General features: G+C 40.3%; 1 protein-coding gene across 9 annotated transcripts in view; it reads left to right on the top strand.

Moving 5' to 3' along the window:
• The window catches only part of Fat3 (FAT atypical cadherin 3), a 624,627-nt gene that overhangs the window by 495,736 nt on the left and 116,145 nt on the right, over positions 1-12,746 (top strand). For 7 of the 9 annotated variants that reach the window (XM_058584984.1, XM_058584983.1, XM_058584987.1 and 4 more), the window contains 3 exons: positions 2,823-3,137; positions 5,552-5,762; positions 6,206-6,274. In XM_058584984.1, coding sequence (XP_058440967.1) covers positions 2,823-3,137; positions 5,552-5,762; positions 6,206-6,274 — 595 coding nt within the window. The remainder of the gene's footprint in view (positions 1-2,822; positions 3,138-5,551; positions 5,763-6,205; positions 6,275-12,746) is intronic. The other 2 variants (XM_046462382.2, XM_046462383.2) reach the window with 1 other exon arrangement.

The following is a 12,746-nucleotide window of genomic DNA, read 5'->3' on the forward strand; positions in this document are numbered from 1 at the left end:
GACTTGGGCTTGGAAACCAGGTCTGCTCCAAAGAGCATTTTTGTAAGCAGCAGGACACTCTGGTAGGCAGGATAGCTCTTTGCTCAGCAGCTACCAGGCCTCAGAGTCCAGGGCAGGGCATTTATGGACAGTCAGTGAGGAGAAGGCAAAGGGTTTGTGCCTGTTGAAGACAGTGTCAGTTGTCTAAACTTGGAAAGGGGCTGTTCTAGAAGTAAGGAGAAGCAGAGTGGTTGAGCAGCTAAGAATCAATGTGTTTTGGTCAACACAGCTCACCGGGGAGGATTAACGTTTGTGTTCAGCAACAGCCGAATGTGCCTCTTTAGATCTCTGCCTGTCTAGGAAAAAGCTCAAAACTCCATATCCAGCCCTGGCACATATTGGCCCTGAGTGGTTCTTCTGTGAAACACAACAAACCAAGTGGGAAAATAACCTTGGAAGGAAACTTGATTGATTTTTCAAAGAAAGCAGGAACTTCTATGAAAACTTATCCTACATCTACTAAAGCTATCCTTCCTGACAGCTTGTAAGAGAAAACAAACGAGATTGTGATTCCATTTTGGGGAAGAAAAAAAAAAAGCTTTTAATTTGTGGCCTTATTTTCAATTCTTCCAGTCAGATTGTTTGACTAGAAGAAAAAATGGCTGATCAGGCATACTGATTCATTGTTGTTCTTCTTCTGTTGATAACTGAGCACATCTTTACATTCCTTTTAGTCTCCAAATACATATTTTGAAATAATAAACTGTCTTATTCAAGGTAATGATTCAATATAGTTGCTTCTCAGTTTTTGTGTGTAAACAATGAAATACTGAAATTTTAACACCTTAACATTAGCACTTATTAACTGTGGGGTCTGTAAGCCTCTGTTTTCTCATCTGTAAAATGGGAATAAATAAACCTCTCCAACTTACAGAAAAGCACATTTTGGAACGTGAGTGAGGTGATGGATGAAAGAGTACTTTAAAAACTGTGTCTTACCAATCAAACATTAGGTGTTAATATTTTAGTCATTTTTATCACTATGACCAACAAGAAAATTATTTACCAAAGACTCGAAGAATTTTTATATCTTCCATTAGGTCACTTATGTACTCTTCATTAGTTTCTTTCCCCTCAATTTTCATGGACACATAGGATAGCATCTTAGAGACATGGGAATGCACATCCACCTCCCTCCTGTTTCCTAGAGAAGAAAAAAGAATACTTTGTGACTGGCAAAAAATATTTTAACTGTCAAATGTACTTAAAATCAGCCATCTTAATTGCAATGTGTACATCACAGTTTTCCTTTTGTTTCATAACAATGTTTTTAAAAAAATCACAAATTTTACACAAAGATGTCTGCTTACATTGCTGTAACAAAATACTAGAAGCTAGGTGGTTTAAACAGAGAGATCTATTTCTCACCATTCTGGAGTGTTTAATTCTATTCAGGCTACTTAAAAAAACACTTAGACTGGGTAATTTATAGGAGGTACTTATTGCTCAAAGTTCTTGAGGCTAAGAAGTTTAATATCAGGCCATCAGCACATTCAGTGTCAGGTGAGGGCCTGTTCTTTAGAGATGGTACCTCTGGCAACTTCTTCATATGACAGGATGGGACAAACAAGTCTCATTTGCCTTTTATAAGGACACTAATTCCATTCACGAAGTCCTTATGACCTAATCATAATCTAAAGGCCTCACTTATCAATACTATTGCACTGGGGATCTGGTTTCATCCTACAACATGAAGTCTGGCAAGTCCAAGTTCAAAGTTCTGGCAGGGTTTAATCTCTGGTAAGGGATCTCTTCCTGATTTGTAGACAGCCACCTTCTTGCTGTTGGCTCATGGCCAAGAAAGATGGGGCTGCCTGGTGTCTCCTACAAGAGCTCCACCCTTATGACCTCATTTAATCTAACTCACTTCCTTAAAGGCCCTATCTCCATGCAGTGATGTAGGGCATTAGACCTTCAACATACGCATTTTGAGGAGATGCAGTTGGCCTCATAACTAGATATAAATAAGAGAAGAAAATGAGTCCTAAAAGAATTTCAATGTGATAGCATTTTCCATGGATTAGAAGAAACATCCATAGGTCAACATTTAATAAGGGTTATATTTTATTATTTTATGTCTGTTTGAGACATGTATTCTAGATTCGCTACAACCAAAGAACCTAGCATATGTTATAATGTCCATCCTATTTCTTCTTTCTCTCCACTTCACACCACAATGAACCCACTTTATGGGTTCATATTAACTAACATATTTGTGCATTGCTCCCCATTCACAGGTTGAAACCTAATCTCCAGAGTGTTTATGTAAGAAGATGGGTATCTTTGGGAAGTGATTAGGTTATGAAGGATTGCCCTCATGAATGAGATTAGTGAGTGCCCTAATGAAAGAAAGACCTCAGAGAGCTAGATAGACCCTTCTACCACATGAGAACACAGTTAGAAAATGCTGTCTATGGGGATTATGCCCTTCTCCAACTCCACTGATGCCTTGACCTTGGACTTCCTAGACTCCAGAACTGTGAGAAATGCATTTCTGCTTTTAAAGACCACTAGTCAAAGGTAATTTTATATAACAACAGGGACTGCCTATTAGCCCTGCTGCCCCCTACCCTTTCTGCATGACTTCCATTGCTGGTCTTGGGGCCTTCTTCCCTTTTAGGGCCCAACTATGAGAGATTCATACACATGTATGAACCAGTCGTAAGAAAGTTTCAGATGCTCTAGTGTACAAAATCAGTCTTTGTGGGGTGGGCAAGGGTAGAAGTACTGAGAATAACTTTCATTCTTTCTAACTACATCATGCTTTCTCTTTCCAAACTCAGGTAACTGTGACAGATGGTGGTTCTTCTCCAAAACAATCAACCATTTGGGTGGTGGTTCAGGTTCTGGATGAAAATGACAACAAGCCCCAGTTCCCTGAGAAGGTTTACCAGATCAAACTGCCAGAACGTGACCGAAAGAAAAGAGGGGAACCCATCTACAGGGCTTTTGCCTATGACAGAGATGAGGGACCCAATGCAGAAATCTCGTACAGTATTGTGGATGGAAATGATGATGGAAAGTTCTTCATTGACCCTAAAACTGGCATGGTATCCTCCAGAAAGCAATTTACAGCAGGGAGTTATGATATCCTAACGGTAAGATCTTCTGAATTCCAGCAATATTGATGGGAGAGGGAGTTACTTTCTTATTTCTGTTTATTTCTTTGAGTAATACATCTTTAGAGCAAAAAGTGCAACCAATCAGATATGGAAGACTTCTTTCTGGGAGGCAAACATAGGTAAGACCTCTTGCCTATTTTGGTGAAGCTCTTAACTAATGAAACAGTTCCCTTTCGTTGTGTCCCATAAGCCAGTTTCTCCCACTCCCACAGTCTGCTGGAGCCTACATACTCAACCACACTTCCTGTGTCCTAAGTCATTTTCAAGGCACTGACCATAGACAGAAACCGAGAGTAGGGGAATAACAGAGTGATATATTTCTCCCTAATATTCAACATGTCAGTCAATGTGTCCCCAAGACTTTCCAAAGAAAGCAAATTTTGTAATTGTTGACAATGTGATAGAATATGAATTTAGCTGTATAAATTGTGAGACACAAACCACAATGATGTTTATTCTGTAAAAAGTGAAGAAAAAGCAAGAAAACAGTGACTAAATGTTTTGTTAAGTTAGAAAGTTAAAAATAAACACAAACCTAACACCATCTCAAGTAGAAACTTAAACTCTCATAGCTAATGTGCCCATGTGCTGTTCCTACCCCAACCACGTTAGATATGGAATGCCTATGCTTTGGGCATAGGGTAGTGGTCATTCTTATAAGTGATGGACCTTTTCAAGGTCCCAAAAATGTCAAGACTCAGCATCATCCAGCATCCTTTTCATTGTTCTCTGCCTTCTCTGTTGTAGACAGTTTTTATTATATTAAAAGTCCCTTGATTTTTCTTTTCACATCTATGTTCTGGAACTAGGTTCTGTCCCCTGCTCAGTACATGTCTAGAACAGTAGGCAGAGACAAGATAAGAAAGTGCCATCCTGTTTCTAACTGTTGGAAGCTTTGATGTGGTACATATTTATTACAGCTGTAAGACACTTGTGGCTGGGAAATCATTGAGGATCGGATGGATTATAATGGACACTATTGGTGCCCTGCCCAGATCTCTTCTAACACACTGGTTCATCTATCCCCAACCTGCTGTGAGTGTTGCCTGCCAAGGGCTCACAGTTGCCCCCTCATCCAGAATATAATTTTTGGCTGATCCTTGATTCAAGAGATCCCACACTTCCACCCCCCACCCTAGCAGTCCACAGCCAGTATCTTAATGGAACCCAAAATACAAAAGTTCAGTCCCTTTACCTTGAGGTGGATTGACCTCTTGCAAATTCAGAGCCCTACTGACCCCCTCATCATTGCTGAAGAAAGCATGTCTCCTCAGTTTCTAAGCTAGGACCACATCCTAGCTTAGTGCCTGTCCTAATTTTTTGTCCTTTCTCCTAAAAGCACTTTCTTCAAAAAAAAAAAAAAAAAACACTTGGACTTAAATCCCTGCTTGGCTCTTAGGGAACTTGGCCCCAGGCATATATCTTTAAGCTTTCTCCTTCCCACAGGGATTTTCTGGGCAAAGCAGTCATCCATTAACACATAACAGAAAAGTGCTATGCATTGTTGCTATTTTCAAAGGCTATCACTACTGGTTCTTTACCAATCAATGTTATTTTAAAACACAATATTTAAAAATTCCTTTTTAAATTTTATTTTATTTTGTTTTGGCTTGCCTTTCTGTCAGTGTGTTCTGCACCTTGAACTTTTTGACCTTCCCGTTGGGTCCAGGACACTATAGCAGTCTCATGTTGCTGGATGAAGTCGTGCATCCCACAGCCCTTATGTGAGTGAGTTTAGGACCACAGAGGAATCACCAACTCCATCCTCCCACCATGCTGCCTCCAGGAGCCCACAATACCACTGAGAACTCTCCGTTTCTCCCTCACAGTTGACATAACTGAAGGGCCTTAAGGGCAGTTCATCTGAGTCTGTGCCTTCCCCATGCCTATCCCACTCGCCCTTCCAGGGCTCTGTAAGTGGAGAGCATCTCCAGAATGCAGCAGAAGGAAAGAGCTGCAAAACACAACCATGTGCACACACACGTTTCCACCCACAGGGATTCACAATGCACCTTATTTCCCTTTCGTCTCACCACCAGAGGGAAGGTTCAGGGTCATGCTATAAGGAATCAAATTAGCTATTCCTTTTTATATAAACTATCATCCATGCCCATAAAGCACTATAAAGTATAAGTACAACATCTGTTTTTCAAGGTTTTAATATCTGTAAAGCTGGTGGTTGTTCAGATCAGCCCCTGCAAAAATAGAGTGAGGTAGTTTCTCCCCCCATTCCAGAGTCCACTCTCCCCACATCTCCACTCTTCTCTTCCACTTGCTGACACTATGCTGAGGGTAAACTCTTGGCCCAACACCATGTGAGTGACAGATTTTAACTTCCAGAAGATCAGAGTTCTAAGACATTGTTCTGTGTTCTTTCTGTGTGTGAGTAGATCAAGGCCGTGGACAATGGCCGCCCACAGAAATCCTCCACGGCCCGCCTGCACATTGAATGGATTAAGAAACCACCCCCTTCACCTATACCACTGACCTTCGACGAGCCATTTTATAACTTCACAGTCATGGAAAGTGATAGAGTAACCGAGATTGTGGGGGTGGTGTCTGTACAACCAGCCAACACCCCTCTGTGGTTTGACATAGTTGGTAAGTTCAAGTCCTCCAGAACACTATCAGGCAATGTAATTAACTGTTTGGAACAACTAGCCAAAAAAGAAAAAGAAAAAGAAAAACTAACAAAAAAGCAAAAGAAAAGAAAAAAAATAATAATTAGTGCTGAGATTAAAAGATCCATAGTGCTGGAATGCAAAAGAGCCAGTAAAATGAATAATCGACCTGTGCTTTCGTTCCAACTCTGTAGCTCAGCTGAACAGAAAGTGCTCTCTGGCTGGATTTTCCATAGTTTGTTATTTACTGCAATCTTAATGTCTTTCTGTGTGTCATTTAAATTCTATTGTCACACTTGGCTAATCTCATTTCTAAATGTATTGATGGTACTAGACTTGCTGTCCTTCATTTCTCTCTTTTTCTTCACCTTTTTTCTGCATTCTGTTCTTTTTTTTTTCTGCTCCCGACTGCCCTGCTTCAAGGTGGCAAGCATGCTCGAGAGATGTTCTATATTCTACAGACAGCTTGTGGGCAGAACTGTTCAACAGAAGGTACCCTTAGTGCAAACACATTTGCTAAAATACAGCTATCCAATCTGCCTTTTATGGTTTTTTTTTTTTTTTGAAGCAAATTGAATTACATCTTTCATAGCTGCCTGTGACAGGCTGAAGTGCAGCCCACAGACTTCATACATGCCTCTAACAGCTATTGCATTACTCGCATCCAATGACTCCTTTGTTTGAGGTTTGATGGGGTTTGGGTTTTGGGGGGGGGTTAGTTTGGACTTTTTTTTTTCCTTTTCTTTTGAGGTATGTGGGCTCTTTGTTGTTTTGTTTTTATCTTTTTGTAGGTTGGTTTATTTAACTGGGCCTTTTCCAATTGAAAAATAAATTAAAATGTATTCCAGCCCCTCTGTTTTGCAGCAGTAGTGCCATTCATAGACCAAAAAGCCCCATCAGGAGAGTCCCCTGGCAGCTGTCCATAAAAGGACGGGCAGGAAATGGAACCTAGATATATAGCCAGTAAGCCTCCTGCGCAAGCTGAATAGAGAAAGCAGATGGAAGCATGCAGGATAGACCTTGGGAGCCAACCTTTAAATTCCTTGAAAGAAAGCAAGCAAGCATGCCAGGCTGCAAAAGGAAAGGGCAAACAGCACTGCAGCCCTCCACAAAACCGGCAGGGAGAGAGGCACTGGAGAGGAAATGAGTGCCCAGGACTAGGAAACAAAATAGGCTGTTGCTAAGAAGAGAGCAGGGAGAGTGTGTGCAGGCACAGACCTGACACTGTGTTAGGCTGAAGCTGACTTCCCACGCTTCTCTGTGGGAGGCAGAGAATCCAGGAGAAAGCTGGTCTGGGGGAATCATTTCCTTCCACATGTCACTGCCTGGACAGGATGGGCAGGAATCTGCTTCTCCTCCAGGATAGCTTGGTCTGGGGAAAGCATTTAGGATGTTCCACATCTGTTTTAATGAGGCACAGAGAAAGAATGCTTCATGGCCCCCAGTCGAGCCTCAGCAGAGAGTCCTCTGAACTCCCCAAAAGAAAAAGCTTGTTTTCTACACATTTCATTTTATGAAATGACAGTAGAACACCTTTGTTTTACTTAATTAGTGTTAATCACAGCAGCTCTGCACATGACCATCCTCATACCAAGCTTTTAATTCCTTCTTCATCTCCATTTGAAATGCATCCACTTCTGATCCATGAAAGATGCCTCCACTACTTTATCTTCTCAGTAATTTTCAGCTCATTAAGATATTATCTGATGCAGTTCTTTCTTTTCAGGTGCAACAAAGTGTTGCACCTATCAGCATCTAGCTGTCTGTTGTTGGTGCAGTATTGGTGATACTCACACTACTACTCCCAGTCAGAGTCACAAAAAATGCATTTTCAGTTTCAGCATGTATGCCTGCTACTGGGTCTTCAGGAGCATGTGCAATACTGATTCCTTTTAAGCAGCTGAAAGAAAAGTGCAGTAGAAACCAAACAGGCAAGAGAATGCTTAATATGGAATGATTTGCCCTCTCTCATCAGCCACTGATTTCTCTCTCTCCTTCACACCTGGGTTTGCAAGCACCTCTACTACCTAAGGATTTCCTCTCTACTCTTTCCATGCATGCAAGATCCTGACCCAGCCCATCCCACCCATGCAAACTATGAAGCCATTGCTTGTTCTCAAAATTAGAAATCTTACAAGACACTTTCTCTGATGCTTACTCCGACCCATGACCTGATTATCCAGATCAGGTTTGCAGTTCTTCCAGCATTCCTATGTGTGTGTTCGTGTGTAGGGAAGCATGCCTAGTAGTACTGCATGTAACCTTACTTGAAAGTTTTTCATTCCAGATACTAGTCCTGTCCTATATTTTTATTTGCATTTATCCCATCTTCATTCTTAACCCTTAATATCCACGCTCATGTCTCCTCATTCCTTCCTTCTGCCAATGCTTCTGTTGCTATGTGCCCTGCTGTTTCCATTACAAACCTAAAGTGACTGGTGGAGATGCCCCAGGCAGCCAATATATTAACCCTGTTTAATGGTTTTGAGACTTATTCAGACTTAATGTGACTTTTCACTGTATTCCCAGCCATAGCAACCTCAGCATCTTTTAGCAAAATGGGAACATCACAGATCTAAGAAAAGATGGGTAGTTTATAGAAAAGAGCCATCATGCAAGAGTCCCTTTGGACTGTCCAGCTATAAATCCAGGAACAATTATCCAGAACATGGCATTCTTTTGCATGTTTATATTTTATTCAGTGCTGTACTCTTCCTATAGAATCTCCTTCATTTCAGAGCACCCAGTAGTTGGTTTAATGAAGACTTTCAGAGTTGACCCTCTGGTCTGGATGCCTCCATCACAGAGATTTCTCTGTAAATCTGGTAACATCTTAGCCAAGCTTTCTTTTACAAATTGAACTTACTGGGCTAGATGCCCAAACAGAACATAATTTTATTTCCATTCTCACATACAGCCAACAACATCATGAAACGCCAACCCTTAATTTCACCATAGAAATAAAATCCTTTCCCCAGGTGCTGGTTGCTTTCAGTACTGCTATGGTCACCTCTCCACAAATCCCCTTTTGAAAATCTTTTTAATCTGTCAGAGTTATTTTTTTTTTTCCCAATCTGCTGACAACATCTTTCCCCTTCTCTAAACACCTATTGTTTTCTTTATCATATTCAGATGTTCCTGTCTTGCTTTCAAGATTCCTTGCTTATTTATCTTTGGACATGGAAATTCTCATCTTTCTTCCTCATCTTTCTTCCCTTCCTCCTTATCAAACTATCTTTTTTGACCAAATTAAGATAGGGGACAGAGAGGGAGCAATGCCCCTTAGTGTTTAAGATTTAGCAGTGCATCATAGGTGAATGCTAAGAATAGTCACAAAGCATATAACGCCAGCATGGAGTAGAAATGAGGTCTCAGATTAAAGCTCAGGTCTTGTCCAGGTAAATAGGCTTAGGAATCTTCCAGGTACAGTCAAGATTTATTTCCATTACAGACTTAATATATTCAGACACCTGTACAGATGGCTGAGATACAAAATCTAAACCATCCTGATCTAGTACTTTCAGCTCACCAGTGTCCCAGTGAATTCTCATTAAGTAAGCGGAAGCAGTGTTTCAACTTGCTTTTTTTTCCCTGAGAGCGTAGTGCCCTCATTTTTACAGTTTCAAACTTACCTGATTCTAATTTAACTGCATTTCTTTTCCTCCCATCATGATATGAATTCACAAAACTGGTGAGCAAGATTTTGTTCCCAAGCCTAGACCCTTGCACCAGCGATCTGTCAGGCACGTCCTTGTGTCTCCAAAGAGACCACTACTTACACTGTTACTGAGTTAGACTCACTTCAGCTTCCAGAAACAGAAGCCCTACTTATAACTGAGTTAAGAAGGCTGTAATTAAAAGAAAACATAATAAAGTTCAGCTGTTCCGTGTTTAAACAGCCCAACGCACAGCATGTTCCTCCTCTGTGTTAAAAGGGAAAGAAAATGAAGGGAACAAAAATAACCCATAATCCTTTGTGGTTTTTATCACATAGCTTCACACTTCTCAGGAGACTATGGTTTTGACTCCACAGCTCCTTGATTTACATACTCTCCAGTGTGCACACAATCTGGTTTACAGTTCAGTCCACAAATCTTTATTCTGATGGCAAATTATAAATTCAAATATTACACCGTTATTACACAATTCCTTCTTACCTACATACTTACCTCAGTTTGATAGGAGATGCTACCACCCATTTCTTTCGCTTTTCACCTGAATGGGATTAGAGGAGTGCTTTTACTTATAGATAGCAAGCACCTACAATATCTTTATTTGCCTCATCCAGTGTATTGAGAGGAGAAAGGCTATTCTGTGAAAATTGTTTTTCTTATGGTGAGTGCTAGCACATAATTGCAGCTTTCACTGAAAACACACACACACACACACATATAAACACATACATACATAGATTGATGTATACATTGTGGTACTGGGAATTGATCCTAGAGACACTCTACCACTGATCTACATTCCATGTCCTTTTAATTTTTTATTTCAAGACAGGATCTTTTTAAATTGCTGAGGCTGGCCTCCAACTTGCAATCTTCCTGCCTCAGCCTCCAGAGTTGCTGGGATTACATATGTGTGCCATGATTCCCAGCTCTCATTGAAATGTCTTTCTGTGTTACAGTACATAAAGGCCACATTGGCTCTTAGTGCATAATAAGCTTCTGACTTCTTGGCTGTTGCTGCTCATAAATTTATGGCCTTTATTTCTTGAATCTTGTCTGCTGTGGAGTCATGGTTTATTGAGAATTGAGTCAAGGAGGCAAGTTGAACTCTGATAGCGCTCAAAGTGACCTTGTTTTGTGACTAGTGCTTGGGCATCTCTGGATCTTCCCTGACGAGGTGGCCTTATTTCTTCACACCTCTCTTGAGAGAAAACAGGAAAATGAAGCCAAGATCCCATAGTATTGCTGGGGACCATGTAAAGTTTATTTATTTATTTCTAAAATGTGTCTCCATCAGAGTAAATTTTATTAAATTCAACTGACATCAAACACTCCATTTCCCCTGCTTGGCCATCTTTCCCATCCCAAATAGCTTTGCTTTTCTCCATAGCAACAATCTCATCCATAGAAGTGTATCTGAAAAAACTTTAGGAAAATAATAATAAGTCTAAAAATGCTCCTTATATTAATTGTAAGAAATTAACTAGATTCTAGAAAGAATTTTCGTCCTATCGCCATTTCCTGAACTCCACGTGGTGTCTCCTGCCTTTCATGTCAATATCCTTTTCAGCCCAGTATTGTGCTTGCTTCATTCCAAGGCAGAAAATTATTCATGATCACACTGTAATTGGTATGTCATATTTTTCCTAAAGTTCGGTGTATATGCTGAACTTGAATGAACAGCTTGTGCATGACTCCCTTAATTCATTAAGGTTCAGCTGCTCAGTGTTTTGGAAGTTTCTCACATAACGCTTCCCTCTTGGACACTAACTAGATTTGGTTGGAAATTTACAATTACATGTGCAGAAGAACAGGAGGAGGGACCTAGAAGCTTCTCCACAGGAGAAACTGTGATATTCTCCACAAAGAGAGACAGTGGTGTTCCGTACCCATCTTTAAAGTAAAACTAGACTCTGACTTGGTCCAGTGCCCGGCTACACAGCACATTCAAGCAGTAGCTGCTGGCTTCAAATATTTTCATTCATGTCCTATTTTTAAAGCCTTTTCTAGGACATTCCTACTCGCTGTGTTTAACTTTTAGATCCAGCAGAAATCTAATGCATCTCTTCTGCTCTTTGTTTACTCTATTACACCTGTCTTGACCAAAAATGGTCAAAGAGAAATGTCCCTAATGTGAATTATCTGTTATGTGGGCTGTTCACAACCTTGCTTTTAACCATCTCTGCCGCACACCCCTGCAGCAACCGCTCAGGCTGTGACGTTTCTAATTTCCCACTTTGTTGAAACTCAGACCAGCTGGGCAGTGTCCTCCCGTCCCCACCTTTTATTTAGCCTCACGCTATTGCACTGAACACACTTTGGCTTTGCATGTTCTGTTACTGGCTCTGAGGAAGCACACATTGTTTAAATGGAATGCTGCTAGTGAAATGGACTCCTTGCATTTGATATTCTCACCCTGGGTGATTGGACATGGTTTCCAACAAAAATGGAATCACCTTTCAGGCTAAAAGGGAGCCTGAAAAATGAAACCTGGGGGAGAGACATGGAGTCATTTATGAAATGGGATGCTTAAGTGTAGGTTATTAAAGTGCGTGAGGTTTGATGGTGAACTGCTGGTCGAGATTCTGTGTCCCTTGTCAGAAATTCATTCGAAAACTCAAGGAGGATTTTGTTTTACATGAAATCTTGTCTTAACTAGGAACAAATGTCCTGGAAATGAGTATCAGAGATTTCTGGTCTTATTGGTAGACTGAAAAGTATTCAATAGCATCTCTCTCTCTTTATTATTATTTTTTTTTAGTTATAGATGGACACAATACCTTTATTTTACTTATTTAGGTATATGCAGTGCTGAGACTAGAACCCAGTGCCTCACACATACCTGGTGAGTGCTCTACCACTGAGCCACAACCCTAGCCCAGTAGCATCTCTTTTAATCACCCTATACCCTGATTTTCTAATAATCTACCTCTCATATCTTTAAGAAGTTTCTGGTCTGGAGTTTTGAAAGAGTAAAGTGGATGAAGGACATATACACAAACATGCACACAGAGGAAGAGACAGAACTATAAAAAAAAAAAGATGTCATAAAATGATGCCAAAAGTATTACTTAATACCAAAAAAAGCTAGGAAAAAGCATACAATCTATATGACATGAGTAAAATATGTCAATTTTACACCACTAAACATATAGACTGATTAGGTATATTTGTATATGGCTCTGAGGAAAACATAAGCAAGAGCATACAGAATTGCCCCATTTAACCAATAACTGAAACTTAAAGACTTAGCTTCCATATTCTCTAAATATTATTTTCATTTGGAGAAA

This window comes from Marmota monax, unplaced genomic scaffold (assembly GCF_021218885.2).
Source record: "Marmota monax isolate L192 unplaced genomic scaffold, Marmota_monax_Labrador192_F-V1.1 WCK01_AAM20220418_F8-fsc00104, whole genome shotgun sequence".
NCBI lineage: Eukaryota > Metazoa > Chordata > Mammalia > Rodentia > Sciuridae > Marmota > Marmota monax.